Source organism: Phycodurus eques, chromosome 17 (assembly GCF_024500275.1).
Source record: "Phycodurus eques isolate BA_2022a chromosome 17, UOR_Pequ_1.1, whole genome shotgun sequence".
Lineage (NCBI taxonomy): Eukaryota > Metazoa > Chordata > Actinopteri > Syngnathiformes > Syngnathidae > Phycodurus > Phycodurus eques.
The window spans coordinates 13,384,618-13,404,148 of NC_084541.1; the positions used below are offsets into that span (position 1 = coordinate 13,384,618).

Sequence of the window (19,531 nt, forward strand, 5' to 3'; positions counted from 1 at the left end):
ATTATTCTCGGGGACTTTAACAAAGCTAAACTCAACCACGAACTCCCTAAATACAAGCAGCACATCGACTGTCCTACCAGGGAAAATAATACTTTAGACCACTGCTACACTACGGTAAAAAACGCATACCGCGCCATACCTCGTGCAGCCCTGGGCTCGTCTGATCACTGCTTAATTCACTTAATACCGACGTACAGGCAAGAACTTAAATGCGCGAAGCCTACAGTGAAAACAGTGATCAATTGGACCAATGAAGCCAAGATGGAACTTCAAAGCTGTTTAGACTGCACAGACTGGAGTGTCTTTGAAAATTCAGCTGGCAGCCTGGATGAATATATGGACACTGTTCCATCCTATATCAGTTTCTGTGAAGAGGTTTGTGTACCAACAAAATCATTTCGCACATTCAACAACAACAAGCCGTGGTTCACTGCTAAACTTCAGCAGCTTCGCCAAGCTAAGGAGGATGCATATCAGAGCGGGGACAGGGCCCTGTATAATCGAGCTAGAAACCAGCTGACTAAAGAAATTAACATTGCAAAGAGGAACTATGCAGCAAAGTTGGAAAAACAGTTTAGCGCAAACGACTCTAAATCAGTCTGGCATGCATTCCAATCGCTGACTAATTACAAGCGACGATCCCCCCCAAGATGAGAACAATAGCACACTAGCCAACGACTTGAATACCTTCTACTGCAGATTTGAAAAGGACAGTTCTGGGGCGCCCCAAGGTTGTGTCCTCTCTCCGCTGCGCTTCTCTCTCTACACGAACGACTGCACCTCAGTGAACCCGACTGTCAAACTCCTGAAGTTTGCAGATGACACCACTGTCATCGGCCTCATCGAGGACAGTGACAAGTCTGCATATCGACAGGAAGCGGAGCGGCTGGAGCTGTGGTGCGGCCGACACAAGCTGGAGCTGAACACGCTCAAGAATGTAGAGATGATCGTGGACTTCAGGAGGCATCCTTCGCCACAGCTGCCCCTCACGTTGTCCAGCTGCCTTGTGTCAACTGTCGAGACCTTCAAGTTCCTGGGAATTACAGTCTCTCAGGACCTGAAGTGGGAAACCAACATCAACTCCGTCCTCAAAAAGGCCCAGCAGAGGATGTACTTCCTGCGGCTTCTGAGAAAGCACGGCCTGCCACCGGAGCTGCTGAGACAGTTCTACACAGCGATCACCGAATTAGTCCTGTGTTCTTCCATCACAGTCTGGTTTGGTGCTGCTACAAAAAAGGACAAACTCCGACTGTAACGGACAATCAAAACTGCTGAAAGGATTGTCGGTACCCCCCTACCCACCATTGAGGACTTGCACGCTGCCAGAGCTAAGACAAGGGCGTACAAAATCCTCTCGGACCGTCTGCACCCCGGTCACCGGCTCTTCCGGCTCCTTCCCTCAGGTAGGCGCTACCGATCAACGCAAACTAGAACTAGTAGACATTCCAACAGCTTCTTCCCTCTTGCGATCAACTTCTTAAACACCTAACCTATAATTCCATTACAACAAGCTGGCAATTTTTTGACTTGAGTTCGTTGTCACATTTCTGTGGGGCCAATTATGTATTACTCGTGCACTCACTGTAGCTGTCTCGCCATGCTGCACTATTTGCATATACTGGCCACTCATGGCAGAGTAGCATCTGCTCCATTTGCACACCGATTGAGGAGTATCTGTAACATTTGCACAACCAACATTGTCCCAGATGATCGCACTACTCGTCACTTTAAACCGCATACACTCCTTGAAGTCTCAGCGCCCTTTGCACAATGGTCATTGCACCGGACTATTGCAATATTAGTCATTCGAACTGCTCGAAGTGCTAGAGGACTCTGCATCTTTTTGCACAATTGTCAAAAAAAAATGTTAAAAAAATAAATGTACCGGCATTACCAGATAACTAGCAACCCTTTACTGCTCACTGACAGTTTTTCTTTTTTTTGTCAATGTCTTTCTGTCTCCAAAGTGTTCTGTAAATTAACTGTCTGTTGTCGTACTAGAGCGGCTCCAACTACCGGAGACAAATTCCTTGTGTGTTTTTTGGACATACTTGGCAAATAAAGATGATTCTGATTGCAGATTAAAATATTTTACAATTTTGTTTTTGTTTTTTTCTTTGTTGGGGGGGAACCAACACTGAAAACGCTTATTGGTGCACCACTTATTCCAGAATGTTTGGGGTTTAAAAAAAAAAAAAAAAGGAAAAAGGCAACGTTTTTTTTCCAATTATAATAGGCACCAATTTTCACTATTCCAAGTGTTAACGTCACTCTTCTCTGTGGTGTGTCAAATTTACAAGACATATTTATTATCTCTTTAAAAGGGACATCAAATGAAATCAGATTTATTTCTCCCAGCACACCCGATGACGTCTCACGGCACAGTGGTATTAAGGACATTTCTAAGTGACCGCCAAACTTTTGAACAGGTGTATTTTCAATTTTCATATTTTCAACAGTATTGACGCTAATAAAACAGATAAACATTCTCCCGCTTGTGTCCATAAACCCGCCAAGGGGCTTTCTTAGGAAGATTTTTGGATGAACGGCGCTGGGTACGCTATGACGCAGTTATTGTATCACCAGCTGACCTGATGAGCCCCGAAGATCCGCTTTAATCTCCGACTGTTTGATTACATCGCAGAACCGCCCACCCGCCCCGCACGCCCGCCGCAGTCCATTTCGGAGAGGTCGTAGCGGGAAAGAGGCCTCTACTTACCGGAGATGTCCTTGAAACTTTCCAAGAGTCTTTAATGACGACCCTGAATGAAGGCTGATTTTGCAAACGGCTGTGACATTCCCTTATGGGTTTTTTGGAGATGATGTGGCCCAGCAGAAACGTGTTAATATACAGCACATAGCATATCGACCAATTTACAAGTGGTCAAATGTAGTTTTATGGTGTCATTTTCGTCCTCATATTCCATTTAGTTTACAGTGGACCCCCGCTATTTGTGGGGGGATAGGGACCGGGCCAGACCCCAAATAGTAAAAATCTGTGGATGATTGACGCCCACTATAATTGCATTGAACATTTATTTTTTTTAAACACGAAACATTTTTGAATAAGTGGGGATAAACGACCAATAAGCACTGTTGATTGATTAAGTGAAATTGTATCATTTCGCATGGTTGGGAATCCCTAATTTATTATGCACCAAATGTTCCGGACTGAAAAATCTAAATACATGTCCGTTACACCCCTCATGGATAGTGTGAATTCACAGTTTTGACAAATAGCAACAGTGTGACTGTTTATGTATGCTCACAGTGGCATCCTTGCATCCTCCATCCCGAATGATTAGCATATATAGTAATATTTATGTGACACCTGGATGGATTTATTTTGCATTAAAACTGCCGCTCCAGTTCCTGCGTATCCTTGGCTGGGAACGACACTAATGTCGAACACTGGCACGGCCGCCGCTTGGACCCGCTCCAGTGGCGTTATGCAAGATGCTGCTCTCTTACCAGCCGTCTTCTTATCCAGCCAATTTCTCATTGTCTTTCTCAAGTCATAAGGAAGCATTTGGCAGTAGCGATAGAGAGAGAGAGATGTTCTCTCGGGTTTGGCTCAGGAAAAGACAAAAAAAAAAAAAAAAAAAACACAGCAACAGATCAGAGAGGAAGAGAGTACATTTCAGATAGTGAGGTGACATTTAAGCCTTGAATTCTCTCAGGATGGGGGGTGGGGGGCTCTTACAGCCCGATAACAAATTACAACCACGATAAGGCTTTTAATTACCTTGAGATGTGACGGGGAGGAATTCAAATTCTCCAGTAGAGGATCGAATGACACTCAGTGGAAGTATTTACTGTGGTGCTTGCTGCAGAATAAGCAGGAGACTCGCTCATGTTCGGGGGCTGCTTCGCTGCAGCCGGCCCACGGTGTCTTGAATCTGTGCAAGGTACAATAAAATGTGTTTTTAAGTAGTTTGGTAGCACACGTTCGATTTGAAAGACTCCCAGTTGGTGTTTATTGTCAAACTAAACATAAAACAAAGAGAATTATATGTTACATAAGTAAAACGACTTAACTTTGCCTTAATGGTGGCTACCTTAAAGCTAGAGTGTGTAACTGTTTTATTTGTTAAACTACTCGAGAAATTGACACTATCCTGAGTTTGTAGGTGAATATAATCATACAATAATTACTGTGTAAACAAAAAATTATAATTCCCGCAAACGTTGTCTCGTTGCCTGTTTTTTTTCTTTTGTAAATTGAATATGTTCAATAAATATTAAAAAATGGGTCTTTCCGAGGACCCCTTAGCTGCCTGACGTAAAATAGTCGCAACCGAACAATGCATGCGCAAAATGCAGCAATCATAAAGAATGACTCATTCTGTGCGATATCTTCATGCTTCAATGATAAAGGAAAACAATAACAGTCGTCTGCCGCCAACGGAATCCACACATCTTCTCGGGGACCCTTGAGCTGCCCAACAAGGTGCCTGACGTGAAATGAATGAAGCTCAGCACCGTCCGAGCGACGCATGAAACGCAGCAATAATAGGGAACGTCCAACAATTGCCTCTTCCGAAGAATCCACCTTCTGTCCTTCAAAACAGAATAAAAATCTTGAGGAATGTTGTAGAATCATCACATAGTGACGTGAAAGCGACGCAACGGTTCTGTTGTTGCAATACTGAATTCCAGCCTAGAGGGCGACAGAATTTAGACATTATAGCTTTAGACGCTAAAACTTAATGGGAAATGGCATAGACGAGCCAACAAAGAGCGGCTGCTTCATTACATCTGGCACAGGGCGCCTTGACTCAATCCTGTTTATCTTATACACTTAAATACTTTTATCTTTCCCAAGGTTAGGAGCTTCATTTGCATATGTACGCTGTTTATCATACACACTAGATTACGCTGATGCTCGCAAAGATGAGCGACTGTGAATAGCTTGCGCGACGCGACCTTGCATCTGTGTTGACTTTTCAGTTGAATATGTAAATGACACATGCCGCATGTTTGCATAAAAGATCTATCGAACTGTATTTTGTTGTGGCGTTCACCCGGGTGGGCTTCAGCAAACACAGGCGGGGTAAAAACTCAATGTCCGCACATAATGGGGTTTCGAAATCATCTGTGTCCGCATCAAAACACATTTGTTGAGAATAGGTTACAAAAGGTAGTGTTTCAAGCCTCAATTTGGGGTTTCAAAGCCTGGTTTAGGGTTTAATCTCGGATTAGGTTTCAAATTTGGGTCAGAGTTACAAAATAGGGATCGGCTTTCGAAGTAGGGTTTCAAGCCTGACTTAGTGTTTCAAATGAGTGTTTCAAAAAAGGGTTACAGTTTTAAACAAGAGTTCGGATTTATAATCAGGGATGGGGTTTCATGTTAAAGTTTCAAATTACTGCTTTAAGCCTCTTCAACATTTTACACTCATGTATTGTTGACATACTGGATGTTGTACATACATATTCGAGCAATTCAAGCAAGTACGGTGATAATGTGATGAGACATTTTATTATGAAATATAGTTTTGTTCCACGAGATAATGTTGCTCAAAGAACACGAGCCAGAAAGCTCAGAAAGGTTTGAAGCGTCTACACCCGTGTTTGCAAAAGCTTTGTTTTTAACAACAAAAACAAGCTGGCTTTAGTTCCACATTTATATAATACAAAAAACAAAAAAACAAAATTTTAATCCAAAACACATGAACTGTGCCACCTCTGTGGTTTATTCAGCTGGCATTTGTGCTGGTCAAAAGAAAAAGAAAGAAAAAAACTCCCAGCAGCCCTTTAATTGGCTCCAGAGTTTTGTGGTGAACACAACACGACTGCAATGGATTCTAATAGGAAGGTGATATGCTCGATATGCTCTCTGGACACAATGTGAGCTACATACTGTTCTTATGAGCTTTTGTTTGGGAGCGCAGATTGACACAAAGTAAAAAAAAAAAAGAAAGAAAGAAAATACAAATACACCAGATCCTGAGAGACCAAACACGATCCACGCCAGGAGGCTTTTTGATCTTCTATTTGATTTGTTTTCTCACCCATAAGAAATCATGGAAATAGAATTTTTTTTGTTCAAGCGGTTGGACTTTCCGCTTTATATAAAAAAAAAAAAAAAAAAAAAAAAAAAGAAACTCCCATGAGGTCGTACAATCTGAAATATAACACACATGAGAAAATAATAGGGGAAAGGGGTCCTATGGGTGAGCGGATTGTAGTAGAGTTTCACATGAGTGTTTCAAATTTGGGTTAGGGTTTCAATTAAGGCTTTCAAATTTTGGTTTCCGATAGGGGTGTAAAACAGGGTTTTTAAGCCTAATTTAGGGTTTCAAAAAAGCATTTTAAACCTGAGTAAAGGTTTTAAATAAAGGATTCAGGGATAGGGTTTCAAAGTAAGGTTTCAAGCTTGGATCGGGCTTTCAAAGTCGGGTCTCAAACCTAGGTTAGTGTGTCAAGACAGGGTTTCAAAATAGGGTTTTCAAGCTTGGGTTGGGCGTTCAAGCCTGGGTTGGGGTTTCAAACTGGGTTTCAAGTCTGGGTCAGTGTTTCAAATGAGCATTTAGGGTTTCAAAGTAAGATTTCAGGCCAGGGTTTACGTTTTAAGTTCGGGTTTCAAATTAGTTATTTTTTAGTGTTTCAACCCCATGTCAGGGTTTCAAATTATGGTTCCAGGCCTGGGTTCTGGTTCAAGCCACAGCTAGGGTTTCAAGGTAGGTATCCAAGTTTGAGCTAGGCTGTCAAAATAGGGTTTCAAGCTTGGATTAGGCTTTCAAAGTAGGGTTTCAAAACTGAGTTCGGGTTTTAAGCCTGGGGTTGGGTTTCAAATTTGGGCCTGAAGCCTGGGTTAGGGTTTCGAACAAGGGCTACCGTAGTGTTGCTTTTACACTTGTATAACATTACTTGTTAAAAACATTGTCGTCATTGCAATTTTCACACAAAACCACTTTTGGAAAGTTAACGCACCTTCTCGCCGCATATTTACTTTTGAGCAGATTTCTCTTGAAATTGTAAACGGTCGGACCGTGCGAACGATTCCGATTTCCGATAATTTGGGCTCCGCACGTGAAAAGTGATGAGCAAGAAGCGTGGACGACCGCGACACCAGCAAGAAAATCTCATTAGTTGTTTTTTTTCCCACAGTATTGCAAATGTCAAGCTCTCCTCCGTTGCTCTCGTCTAATCCCCTTTTCTCCACCGTCTTGAGATTCATCTTTCTTCAAGTCAGCACTTCCTAGATCAACACTTTTTCTAATTAAAACCTAAACTTGTTGCCAGCTATTAACTGGAGCACACGAGGAGGCGGGCGGGGAGGTCGATGTCATTGTCCAACGGAGCAGTTCCAAATTCTTTCCCGTCCAACTTTGGATCCTTTTCTCTCCATCTGCAAAGTAAATGCGGCTTTTGTGATTATATTTCTGACTGCGAGTAAATATTTTTGCACACCGCAGGCGATGTTGGTCCTTGCCACACACGCCGGCTTAAGAGTTTAAACCTTAACACCGAGGCTCTGGATTGGCCTCAGGTGGAAGAATATGATTTTGCATACAGTATTCTCCAAGTCCTCACGATGTGAACGTCAAATGTAATCGGAATTTTAAACACTGAAAATCGGACAGTGCGAGTTGGAATTAAAAACTCACACTGCAAAATTGCTACAGTACAATTTCAAAGACATGACTAACAAATGTAAAAATCACGCAGAGCTGGTATGAACACGAGACATAAAAAAAATAAAAATTTTACTAAAATTGTATGTAACAAATTTGAAAATGGCAAGTTGGAATAAAGAAAATAATAATAATAAACGGATCATTCGAGTTTGACTAAGACAATTAAAAAAAAATAAGAATTGTACCATGCGAGTTGAAATTCAAAACACTTCTAAAAACCATCTCATGTGGACTGGAATTCAAAACTAACTTCTTGCCTTGCACGAAAATCGGCATCCGCCGGCATTTGCGCCCCGCCACAGATGCGCTGTTGATGAAAATAGAACCCTAATTCATTGTAAAAGTCGTACAGTGCGAGTTTAGAATTTAAAACACTTCATCATACTGAGCACATTTAAATATCACTGTAAGAATCTTATAGTGCAAGTTGGAATTTCACATTTCGAACAGTGCGAGTTTGAAATTTAAAACAATTGAAAAAAAATGGCACATGGCGAGTTGTAACTTAGAAATAGCACGCAACATAACTCTGAGGTTCTTTCCTTCGATGAACGTTTGCTTTCGAGTTCAGAATTTAGAAGATACGTGGAAAAATTGTGCAGCACAAGTTCCAATACAAGACTATCAATCCATTCAATCAACCTAGCATGCATGTTTTGGGGATGTGGGAGGAAACCGAAGTGCCCGGAGAAAACCCACGCAGGCACGGGGAGAACATGCAAACTCCACACAGGCGGGGGCGGGGATTCGAACCCGGGTCCTCAGAACTGTGAGGCAGATGTGCTAATAAGTGTACAAATCGGACAGTGAGAGTTGTAATTTTCATTTATTTTTTTGAAATCACGCAACATACTGTAAGTCTGGGCTTCTTTGAATGAAGTTTACAATACTCACTTCAATTTAGTCATGAACTGACTTTTTAAATTCAGCCCCCCCCCCACACACACACGATGTCTTTGGCTTTCACGAGGAATCATCACGCAAGAAGAAGCAGACCGTAATTAATTATTTCGTGAGAGTTTTTAATGGCTCGGGGGCACGTTTGTTTGGACTGAGGTGTTGACATGAAAGCATTTCTCTTTGTTTTTGGTTGCTTTGAATAGAATATAAATGAGGAGATATTTGGTTGGCAGTAAAAGCACCGCTGGAGTGAGGGAACGGCAAGAGGGCAGAGGAAGGCAGACTTTGCCAAGGATTAGTGTTGTCGAAAGGAGGGAAATAATTAAAAAGCACCTTATTTCCTGAGTTTGAGGGTACACTTGCAGGGGAGGGGCACGTTTGGGCAGTGATGTATAGCAACCATGATAACATCATTTATTGCTTTGGCTGCTCGAGCAACATGACATTTATTTATTTTTGTAATTTTCTTTTTTGTTCCTTGGGCTTCGTGGCAGGCTTAGGGCTTCAAGCAAGGGTTAGGCTCTTAAATTGGGGTTTCCCTCTTGGGTTAGGGTTGCAAATGAGTGTTTCAAGGCAGGGTTTGGCTTTTGAAGCAGCTTTCGATCTCGGGATTTTCAAACTTGGTTAGGGTTTCGAGCATGTGTTAGGGTTTCAAATGAGGGTTTTAAGACAGTTAGGCTTTCAAAATAAAGTTCCAAGGCTGTGATCAAGTTTTAAACTGGGGTTAGGGTTTGTAAAATGGGGTTTCAAGCCAATGTTAGGCATTCAATGTAGAATTTCAGGCTTAGGTTAGGGTTTCAAATAGGGTTTTCAAGCCTCGATAAATTTAGGCCTTGGACACGCTTTCAAACATTTTTTTTTTCAAATTAGAAATTCCAACTAGGGTTTTATGCCTGTGTTAAGGTTTCAAACCCAGATTAAAGCTCTAAATTAGGATGTTTAAACCGTGGTTAGATTTTCAAAGTGGTTAGGGTTTCCTTAACCTTTAAACCTGTTTCAATGTAGGTTTGAAAGACATGATTGGGGTTTCAAATTGCAGGGTTCGGCTTTCAAAGTTGGTTTTCAAGCCTAGGTGTGAGGTTTCAAACTCAGGTTAGGGTGTCAATTTATGCTTTTAAACTTGGGTTAGGGTTTCAAACCAGGTCAAATTTGTAAAAGTAGGCTTTCATGAGAGGGTTAGGTTTTCAAATTATGGTTTCAAGACAAGATCAGGGATTCAAGGTATTGTTTAAAGATGGGATTGTTTTTTCCAATGTAGGTTAGGGTTTCATTTAAAGTAGGGTTTGGAGCCTGTGTTGGGAATTTTAGTGTTGGGTATGACTGCATCTGTTTTCCCCCCTCCTGGATTTCCTCCATCGTTGTCTTTCCATCTCTCTCTCTCTCTCTCTCTCTCTCTCTCTCTCTCTCCATCTCTTTCTCTCGTCCCACAATTCCCTGACTAAAAACACATTTAAATGCAAACAAGGCTCATCCTCCCACGGGAAAAAGGCATTCAGTAAAAGAGGGGGGGGAAGAAACCAAAATCCTCGCAATCTCTTTCCGGTTGTGCGGCGATAAAGAGACCAATCGAATCGCTTGTGACAGGAAGGATGCCCCGAGTCTGTCCGTCCGGCCGGCTGGCTGTCTGGAAATCCAAGTCAGTGTCCATCGAGGCGTGCAAAGTAGGATTGTAAAAACCGCTGTTTACTGCTCATTTCCTGCTCCGAGAGCTGAAGCTGAAGTAAAAAAATAACAAATAAAAAAATTAAAGTCAACACTTCAAAAGGACCACTTAATCCCCAAAGTCGGAAGAAAAAAAAAAAAAAAAACATCCCAACAATTCAACGTTTACATTGGAGCAGATTTCCAAATAGGGTTTTGGGTCAGGGTTGGGAGTTTGAAGAGTGAGGTTCAAGCCAATGGTCGTGGTTTAAACAAGGGTCATGAGCCATGTTTGAACCCAGAACAACAGTTATGGGCTCAAGTTCAGGTTTCGAGCCGGGGTTAGAGTTTCAGGGTAGGGTTTCAAGGGTTACAATCCAGGGCTAGGGTTTTAAATTAGGGTTTCAAACCTGAGTGAGGTTCTCAAGCCAGGGTTAGTCTTTCAAATTTTAAGGTAGGGTTAGGATTTCAAATTGGAGTTTCAAGCCACAGCTAGGGTTTTAAACCTGAGTTTAAGTCAATGTTAGGCTTTCAAGTTAGGGTTTCAAGCCACCATCAAGGTTTCAAGTTAGGGTTTCAAACTTGAGTTATGTTTCCAAGCCAGGGTTAGTGTTTTAAATTAGGGGTTGAAGCCAGGGTTCGGGTTTCCAGTTAGGCTTCAAGCCTAGTTTGCGTTTCAAATTAGGGTCTCAAGCCTGGGTTAGAGGTCCAAGCCAGACTTAGGCTTTTAGAATAGGGTTTCAAAATGGGGTTAGGCTTCCAAACCGGCATTAGGGTTTCAAATGACAGTTTTAAAGTCTAGGTTAGAGTTTTAAACTAGCGTCTGGATTTCACATTAGAGTTTCAAGCCGTGGTTAGGTTCTCAAAGTGGTGTTTCGACAAAGATTACTGTTTAAAATTAGGGTTTCAAGCCTGCATTAGTGAGTCTTTCAAAGTAGGGTTTCTAGTCAGGGCCAAATAAGAGCTAACTCCCACTTTTTTCAACAGAGTTCCATCTGCTGGACGTGGAGGGTCACCGCCCCACTAACTCACAAAAAAAAAACAAAAAAACAAAAAAAAAACTAACCGACAAGTGATTTAAAAAGTAGCCTACTGCTCTCTTTTCTGTGCTGATATTTTGTAAAGATCGCCGTTAGCGCCTCTCTCCCGTTGTCGTCCCTCAGACGTCAAAATGAAACGAATAGAACATTCCGGCTCACTACGTCCCAAAAGCAAAAAGCGTTTCACACGCGTAACTGCCGTGGCGTCTCGACCCGCTTGAGTTAAATGAACGACACAAGAGTCACAGAGGAGCTTACGTAACGCTCGCCGTCCCTCGTGCCCGACGTGACGCCGCAGCCCACTGGGTCATTTTCTAGGTCGGTGTTGGCATAAAAAAAAAAAAAAAAAAAATTTAATAAATAAATACATTTAAAAAAGCACAGGGAGCTGTCGGGACATGACACGTCCGCTGTGAGGAACGTGTCACTTGAATTCCTTCGTTTTGCTGACTCATTTTCAGGTCATTTAGACTTCAAATGTCATTTCTACAAAGCTACACTTTTTGATAGTTGGTGTTAGGGTTTCAAATTGGGGTTTCAAGCCTGGGTTTAGGTTTCTAACAAGGGTTAGTGTTCCAAAGTATGGTTTCAAGTCAAGGATGGGGTTCCTAAGAAGGGCTCTAAGTCAGGGTTAGTGTTTCAAATTAGGGTTTTAAGACAGGGTTCAAGTTTTAAAGTTGGGTTGGGTTTTCAAAAGACGGTTAGGGTTTTGAGGTAGGAATTCAAATGTTCGGCTTTAAGGACAGAATGAGGATTTCAAAGTATGGTTTAATGCTAGGATTAGTGTTTCAATATAGGGTTTCAAGACAGGGTTGCAATTTCAAGTTAAGGTTTCAAGCCAGGGATCGGGTTTTATAGCAAGGTTTCAAGCAGGGATAGGGTTTCAAAGTAGGGTTTCAAGACCGGGTTGGTGTTTCAAAATAGGTCTTAAAACATGGTTAAGTCTTCAAAATAGGATTTGATGCTGGAATCTGGGTTTCAGGACTGGGCTTGGGTTTCAAACAAGGGTTAGGGTTTCAAGTAAGGGTTTCAAGCCAGGGTCTGACTTTCAAAGTAGGGTTTTACAAGAGTTTCAAACAAGAGTTACAGTTTCAAATTAGGGTTTTAAATCAGGATTAGAGTTGGGGTTTCAAGTTAACTTTTCAACACAGGGATAGTGTTTCAGTGTATCTTTCAATAGGGGGTTAAGGTTTGAAATGAGGGTTTCGGGGCAGGAATAGTGTTTCTAAACCAGGAATAGTGATTCCATGGAAACGTTAAGGTTCTGAAATAAAGGGGTCAAACTAGAATTAGTGTTTCAAATTCAGGTTTTAAGTTTTAAAGTAGGGTAAGGGTTTCAAAGAGAGGATTGGGGTTTTGAGGTAGGGTTTAAAAGTAGGGTTTCATGCCAAGGTTAGGGCTTCAAAATAGGGTTTCAAGAAAGGGTCAAGCTTTCAAAGTAGAGTTTTAAAAATTTGGGGTTCAGACAAGGGCTAGGGTTTCAAATTAAGGTTTCAAGTCAGAGTTAAGGTTTTAAAGTTGGGTTTTATGATGCAGCAAGGGTTTCGAATTAGGGTGTTAAAACAGGACCGGGTTGTCAAGTTAGGGTTAAGGTTTCATATTGATGTTTCAATAAATTGATTGTCTCAATAAATGTCACTTTTATAGCCTAGAATCAGTTTGTTAACGTGCTTAGCAAGGTAGTTTGAAGCCTTTATTTAAATTTTTATTTGTTTTTATTTTTTTAAACACGTCTTCTCGAGCCAGAGAAGCACAATTACTCCCATGAACTTTAACCCCAGAGGCCATGGAAGGTTTGCTTCAAGTGATTTTCACCGCTAATCGCCAGGGAAAATCTCCTGTCGGTGCGTGACCATGGTAGCCCGGAAGTGAAATTATTCTCTCTGCGCACAAAAGCAAAGTTAATGAACAGGAAGCCGATATAATTGTGCCTTTTAGCCGAGCGGCAATAATTAAAAAGAGAGCCTTTTTTTTTTCTTTTTTAAGATACAGAATAAAATTTCCCCTTTCATTGTCCCCCGTTGGTCTAACTGCCCATTCCGCACTTATACTGTGTTCAAAAGGACGTACTCTACATTTAGTCTTTTTTTTTTTTTTTCAATGAAGACATCTTGCTAGAGTAGAGCTGCGCACATCAATCAAGTAACAAAAAGTAAGTTTAAAAAAAAAATAATTAAAAAAAACTTCCTTGACAATGTGTATTCAAAGTGGTGCGACGGCTGGAAAGTTTTATTTCTTCATTTCGGTGTGAAGAAAGTTCTACAAAGAAGTCATGACGAGTTCAGAGGAAAGTTGGGAGACTTGACAAATTCGGTTCTCAAGCCAGAATTACGGTTTCAAGCCAGGGTTAGAATTCCAAGTTCAGGTTTCGAGCATGGGTTTGGGTTTCAAACTAGGGTTAGGGTCTCAAGCCAGCTTTCAGAGTTCAAACAAGGGTTAGGGTGTCAAGCATGGGTTAGTGTTTTAAACTAGGGTTAATGTTTCAAATAATTTTTTCAAGTCAGTGTCAGTGTTTCAAGTTCAGGTTTCAAGCCAAAGTTAGGGTTTTAAATTGGGGATTCAAACAATCATTTATGGTAAGTTAGGGTTTCAAGCCAATGTTAAGGCCTCAAACCAAGGTTAGGCTTTCAAAGTAGGATTTCAAGCCATTCCAAGTTCAGGTTTTAAACTTGGATTAGGGCTTCAAATGAGGTTTTCCGCTTTTAAAATGGGTGACAAGCCTGGGTTAGGGTTTTAACTTTGGTTTTCAAGCCAATGTTAGAGTCTTAAACCAGGATTATGGTTTTAAATTAAAGTTTCAAAGAAGGGTGAGTGTTTCAAAGTAGGGTTTCAAGCAATGGTTAGGGTTTTAAATGAGGGTTTTAAGCCATGGTTTAGGTTTTAAGTTAGACAATCAAACCTGAGTTAGGGTTCAAAGTCATGGTTAGATTTTCAAACTAGGGTAAATGTTTGAAAAGCTTGGTGTCCCTCAAGGTAGCCTCCCGAGGCCTCTCCTGTTCTCACCTTATCTTCTACCTTCAGCAGTGTGGATGATTTCAAAGGTGATATGTGAAAGCTATCTCTGCTTATTGATCCGCTCAATGCCGTTGGGGACTGGATGGCTGCAGACCCCCCCTGAAAATAATTCATCAAAGATTAGCTCCTTTCACCCCTGAGAAAGTTGGAGGTCCTTGCTTTAACCAAAATTAAAGTTTAGTATTTCAACATTAGAAATGCTCATCCATGCATTTCTCTTCTCTTATATTGACTGAGGTGTTTTTTTTGCTTGACTCAGCAAATTTTCCCTGGATGGATGCTGCTGCTGCTGATGCTGCTGCTGCTGCTGCTCTGCCACTTAAAAACGTATTTTATGGTTTTATCTTTTATTACCTTACACCTACCACCCACTGCCAGCACTGTAAAACTTTCAAAACATATTTCACGTACACAGTGGAATGCATTAGTCAAATTTTCCCCCCAGGGCGGAAAAAAACAATTAGTCTACTCAATGCAACACGAGCATTGAAGCAGGAGCTCAAAATGTTGAAAAAGAAATTCTAGCATCACATTAACTCTTTTTTTTTTTTTTTTTTTTTTTTAAATATGAATCAATTCATTATAATTTTTTTCCAGAGTGGATCAAGCTAATTTTGTCAAATTGTTCATCCCTTAAGCAAAACATCCATCAGGTTAGGGCTTGGCTTTGAGCGAGTTAGATTACGTTCAGAAAAAGGACTTTTCTTACAAGATTACTCTTTTTTTCCTTGAAAAAGAAAAGGTTATCTCTAAAAATAAAAAAATTATCAACTTTTTCTCATAAATTTACAGCTTATTCGCGTAGTAAAAACTAAATGAAGCTCCTCCCCTCACTTCAACATTGACACCATGATAGCGCCAAAGCACCCCAAAAATTACAAAAAGTCATGTTTTCCGAAAAAGCTGTATTCATATGACAAAAACGTGAAGAGAACAGGTGGAATCTTAAAACGTTCATTTTTTAAAAGTTGGTATTTTTCGTAATCTTACTAGCTTTTGCAGAAAAAGAATCTTATGATGACAAAAGGTCACGTTTATATTAGACAGCACTTTGGCTTGAGCACAAAAGGTTTCGGATAGTTCTGGAAAAAAATCCATGAATAGGCGAGTAAGCGGGATAACGCAATATCACATTTTATTCTTCGAAAAAAATATGACTGGTAAGACATTTTTCTCAGAAAAAATATGTTTTGTTTCTCATGATACTAATACGTTTTTCTTGAAAGAAATAAAAATGTAGGCTCCTAATTACATTGGTCTGACTCACAGCCTGCATAGAACCCAGCACATTCTGAATGTCTGACAAAGGTTAAAACATGATTTTAAAAAAGCCCTGGATGCCGAGTAGACACACACGCCGCTGTGCCCACCCACCATCGTGTCCTTCCACACTCACACAGCAAATGTGCCATTTCCCGATAAAAGTGTCGCGTGTGTCGCAGGGGCCAGGAACCTTTTTTTCAGCCTCCCCTGCCAACGCGTTCACTCAAACTGGATGCGTTCCCGGCACACGTCGAGAGCGGCGGTGGTGTCCCGTAGAATGAGAACGGCTGAAGGTGCGATAATGCAAAGTAAGCAGCACCTCGGTGCAAAAATACACCACCGCGGATGGATGTGCCAAAATCAACAGCAGGCGAGGGACGAGGGGACAGGGGTCAGTCATTTAAAAATACTTTTTTTTTTTTTAAAAAAAAAAAAAAAAAAGGAACTTCAAGGCCAAAGAGGATTTTTCTTGTGATGGCAGGTAACGTGTTTGTGGTGAGTTTGGCCTTCGCCGACCTGGTGGTGGCGTTCTACCCGTATCCTCTGGTCCTCTACGCTCTCTTCCATGATGGATGGGCACTAGGCAACACTCAGTGCATGGTAAGACCTTTAACAAATGTACACTATTGTAAGATGACTTTTTTCAATTTAAAAAAAGTGTCTTGTTTTTTTTTTGTTTTTTTTTAACCAAAAACATTTTTAAAAATGTGAGCAACTTTATTCTCATTGGATAGCAACCTTTATCTTGAAAACTAAGACTTCCTAAAAAACAATAATTAAATAAATTAATTAATAAATAAATAATTATAATAATAATTGTCAACAAAAGAAAACAGTTTATTCTTGTAAGAGTTTGACTTTTTCTCAAGAAAATCTTTTATTCAATATTACTTTAATAATTTACACTTTTTTCCTCAAAGAAATTACTTAATTCTCATATGATTAATACTTTTGGTCCTGAAAAATTTTTACTTTTTATCTTGGAAAAAAATCTATTTTATTCTTTTCAGATTATAATCTTTGTCTCAAAAAAATTACAATTCTATAATTATAATTGTTATTCAAAATATAGAGATTAAATTCTTAAAAAATAAGACTTAAGTCTTGAAAAATCAGAAATAAACGTTTTTTCTAAAAATAATTTAGGATTTTTTATCTTGAAAATATGTGACTTTGTTTTCACAAGATGATTTTATTTCCTTACAAATACGACTTTTTTTGCAAAAACAAGTACTGTATTAAAAAACAAAAATTCTGACTATTCTAATATTTCAACTTCTAAAAATAATTTTGACCTTTTAATAGTAGCATTTTTTTAATGCTACTTTATTCTCGCAAGATTTTTTCCCACAGAAATGACTTTTTTTTTTAAAGTGACATAATTCTTGCAAGATAACCACTTTTAATATAAAAGTATAATAAAAAACAAAAAGATCAGACTCCTCCGCCTTCTAAAAATGATTTTGACTTTTTTATATTGAAAAAAAAATATTATTCTCGGAAGCTTCCCCCCCTCCCCCAACAGAAAAAAAATGTGACTTCATTCTTGCAAGATTCCTTTTTTTTCCCCACCAAAAATTAAACCAATGAACCAAAAAAAAACAATGAAAAAAAATCGCACTCATCTCCTAACATTCTGACGTTGGGTTTTCAGTGTATTGCTAACACTTCCCGGTCCTGTGTCCATTTTGTGGTCAGGTGAGCGGCTTCCTGATGGGCCTGAGCGTGATCGGTTCCATCTTCAACATCACGGGCATCGCGGTCAACCGTTACTGCTACATTTGCCACTCCTTCTCCTACAGCCGTCTGTACAGCTACCGCAACACGCTGCTGTTCGTGGCCTTAATATGGCTGCTGACGGTAGTGGCCATCGTGCCCAACTTCTTCGTGGGCTCGCTGCGCTACGACCCGCGCGTCTACTCGTGCACCTTCGCCCAGAACGTCAGCACCTCCTACACGGTGGCTGTGGTGGTGGTGCACTTCCTGGTGCCCATCGCGGTGGTTACCTTCTGCTACCTGCGCATCTGGATACTTGTCATTCAGGTCAGTTTGTTGTTGTTTTGGTGACCTCACAGGCAGCAAATGACTAGAAACGTAACAGAAGCATCCAGACAAAAAAAGTAGTCCTGTGAGGATTAAGTTGTATTTTTTTTTACAAAAGCCACAATCTTATTTTGCAAAACAAGGGCATTTTCTTCAAGAAAGAGAAAGTCATCTTTAAGAAACTCACAATCTTATGACAAAAAAATATATTTTTTAGAAAGAAAAGGCATAATCTTATGATAAAAAGTTGGATTTTTTTTTCATAAACCGGTGAGAAAGTTGCAGCCTTTCAAGAAAAAAAGGTTTTGTAATTGTACGGGGGGGGGAAAAAAATTGAATCATACTGTTCTTGAAATTGAATGAATGAAAGTCACAATCCTTTGAACAAAAAAAAGTGTTTCAGAAAAAAAGTCTTTTTGTTTTTGTATTTTAGGAGAAATTTTAGGAGAAAAGGCATAAGTCTTTTTTTATTTACAAAAAAATTATATTTTGTATTAATCTTACAAGTTGTAGCTTTTCAAGAAAAAAAATCTCATGATACAAAGTCATGTTTTCATACAACAACAAAAACCTGACTTTTTTATTTTAATGTTCTTACTTTAAAAAAAAAAAAGTCATTTTAAAAGTCACAAACCTACGACGAAAAAATCTTTGTTTTGAAAAAAGTCCAAAAGAGGTTTTTTTGTTTCAAGGGAAAGTCTTTTTTTATAGAAAACTGTTTTTTTCATAATCTTACGAGAAAGTTGTTGATTTTCAAGAGAAAAATAATTCATTCAAAATTTTTTTTTTGTTTTGTTGTATGATTGTTACAATCACATAGCAATAACTTTCTGTTGGGGTTTGTAACATTCTTAACACAAAAAGTAATTTTAAAATTCATAATTCTATGACAAAAAGTCTCTGTTTGACAAAAGAAAAGCCCTAAGAACATTTTATTGCAAGAGAAAAGGTGTAATCTTTCAACAGCCTTTATTAGGAAAAACCGTTGGAATTTTTCGTAATATTCTAAGAAAGTTGTAGCTTTCCAAGAAACAAATCTCATTGAAAAAAAATGTTTTTTTTTAAATTTGAAAATATTGATTTTTTTTTATTTTTTTCTATTATTTTTAGTACCACATAAATTACTTTTAAAAGTCCTTGAAAAATAGGTTGTGATGAAAAAGTCCTAATCTTAAAAGAATAAAGTTGTATTATGTCATATGACAAAAAGTCGTATGTTGTTGTTTTTTAATGTAACCTTATGACAAAACAAAATGTCATAAAAAAGTTGTAAACTCATGGCAAAAGTCAAACTTGAATGTTTTAATTGTTTAATTTTTTATTTTATATTTATGTTCAATATAGATTTTTAGGGAGGACAAAAGTCCCTATCTTGTAAGAAACATGTTTTATTATTTATCAAAGTTGTTGTTTTTATTTTAAAAAGCCTGGAATTCTAAGAGGAAAAAAAAAATCTAAATTTTACAACAAAAAGTCCTACTATTTCGAAACAAAAGTCATGATGTTAAGACAATAAGGCATTTTTGAGCGGGAGAAATGATTCTGAAAATGCTAGCATCTGTAAATAATGCTCAGCTCAGTGGACCAAATCATAACAGATCCAAACTGCTGTTTTTTGTCAGAATGTGGAAATAACGACCTTTAAATTTGTGACCCAACCGCCGCACGAGTCAGCATAATTCTTTAAATGCCACAACATGCCGTTTAAATCCTTCCTGACATATTAACATTTCAGCTTGATCACGTTGATCTTTAACAAGGCAAAATTCAACGCTTTCCTAAACCTGTGTTTCTGGGCACGTGCGCTAAAGCCAGCGTACGTGTGCACAAGAAAAGGACATTTTCTTCAATTACACTGTTGGCGTAGTCGAAATATGATCGGAGATACAATACAGTAACACCAAGATCGATATCGTACTAATAAAATCATACGTGACTGCACTTAGCTTATAGTGACATGTATACAAGCTTGTGATAACCTGGCATGAA

General features: G+C 39.3%; 1 protein-coding gene across 2 annotated transcripts in view; it reads left to right on the forward strand.

Annotated features, from left to right (window-relative positions):
- The window catches only part of LOC133415575 (melatonin receptor type 1B-B-like), a 47,936-nt gene that overhangs the window by 24,176 nt on the left and 4,229 nt on the right, over nucleotides 1-19,531 (forward strand). Inside the window, exons 2-4 of one of the 2 annotated variants that reach the window (XM_061701698.1) lie at nucleotides 15,679-15,890; nucleotides 15,981-16,099; nucleotides 17,198-17,542. In XM_061701698.1, the coding sequence (XP_061557682.1) occupies nucleotides 15,845-15,890; nucleotides 15,981-16,099; nucleotides 17,198-17,542 (510 nt within the window). In that variant the 5' untranslated portion in view covers nucleotides 15,679-15,844. The remainder of the gene's footprint in view (nucleotides 1-15,678; nucleotides 15,891-15,980; nucleotides 16,100-17,197; nucleotides 17,543-19,531) is intronic. The other variant, XM_061701697.1, reaches the window with a different exon arrangement.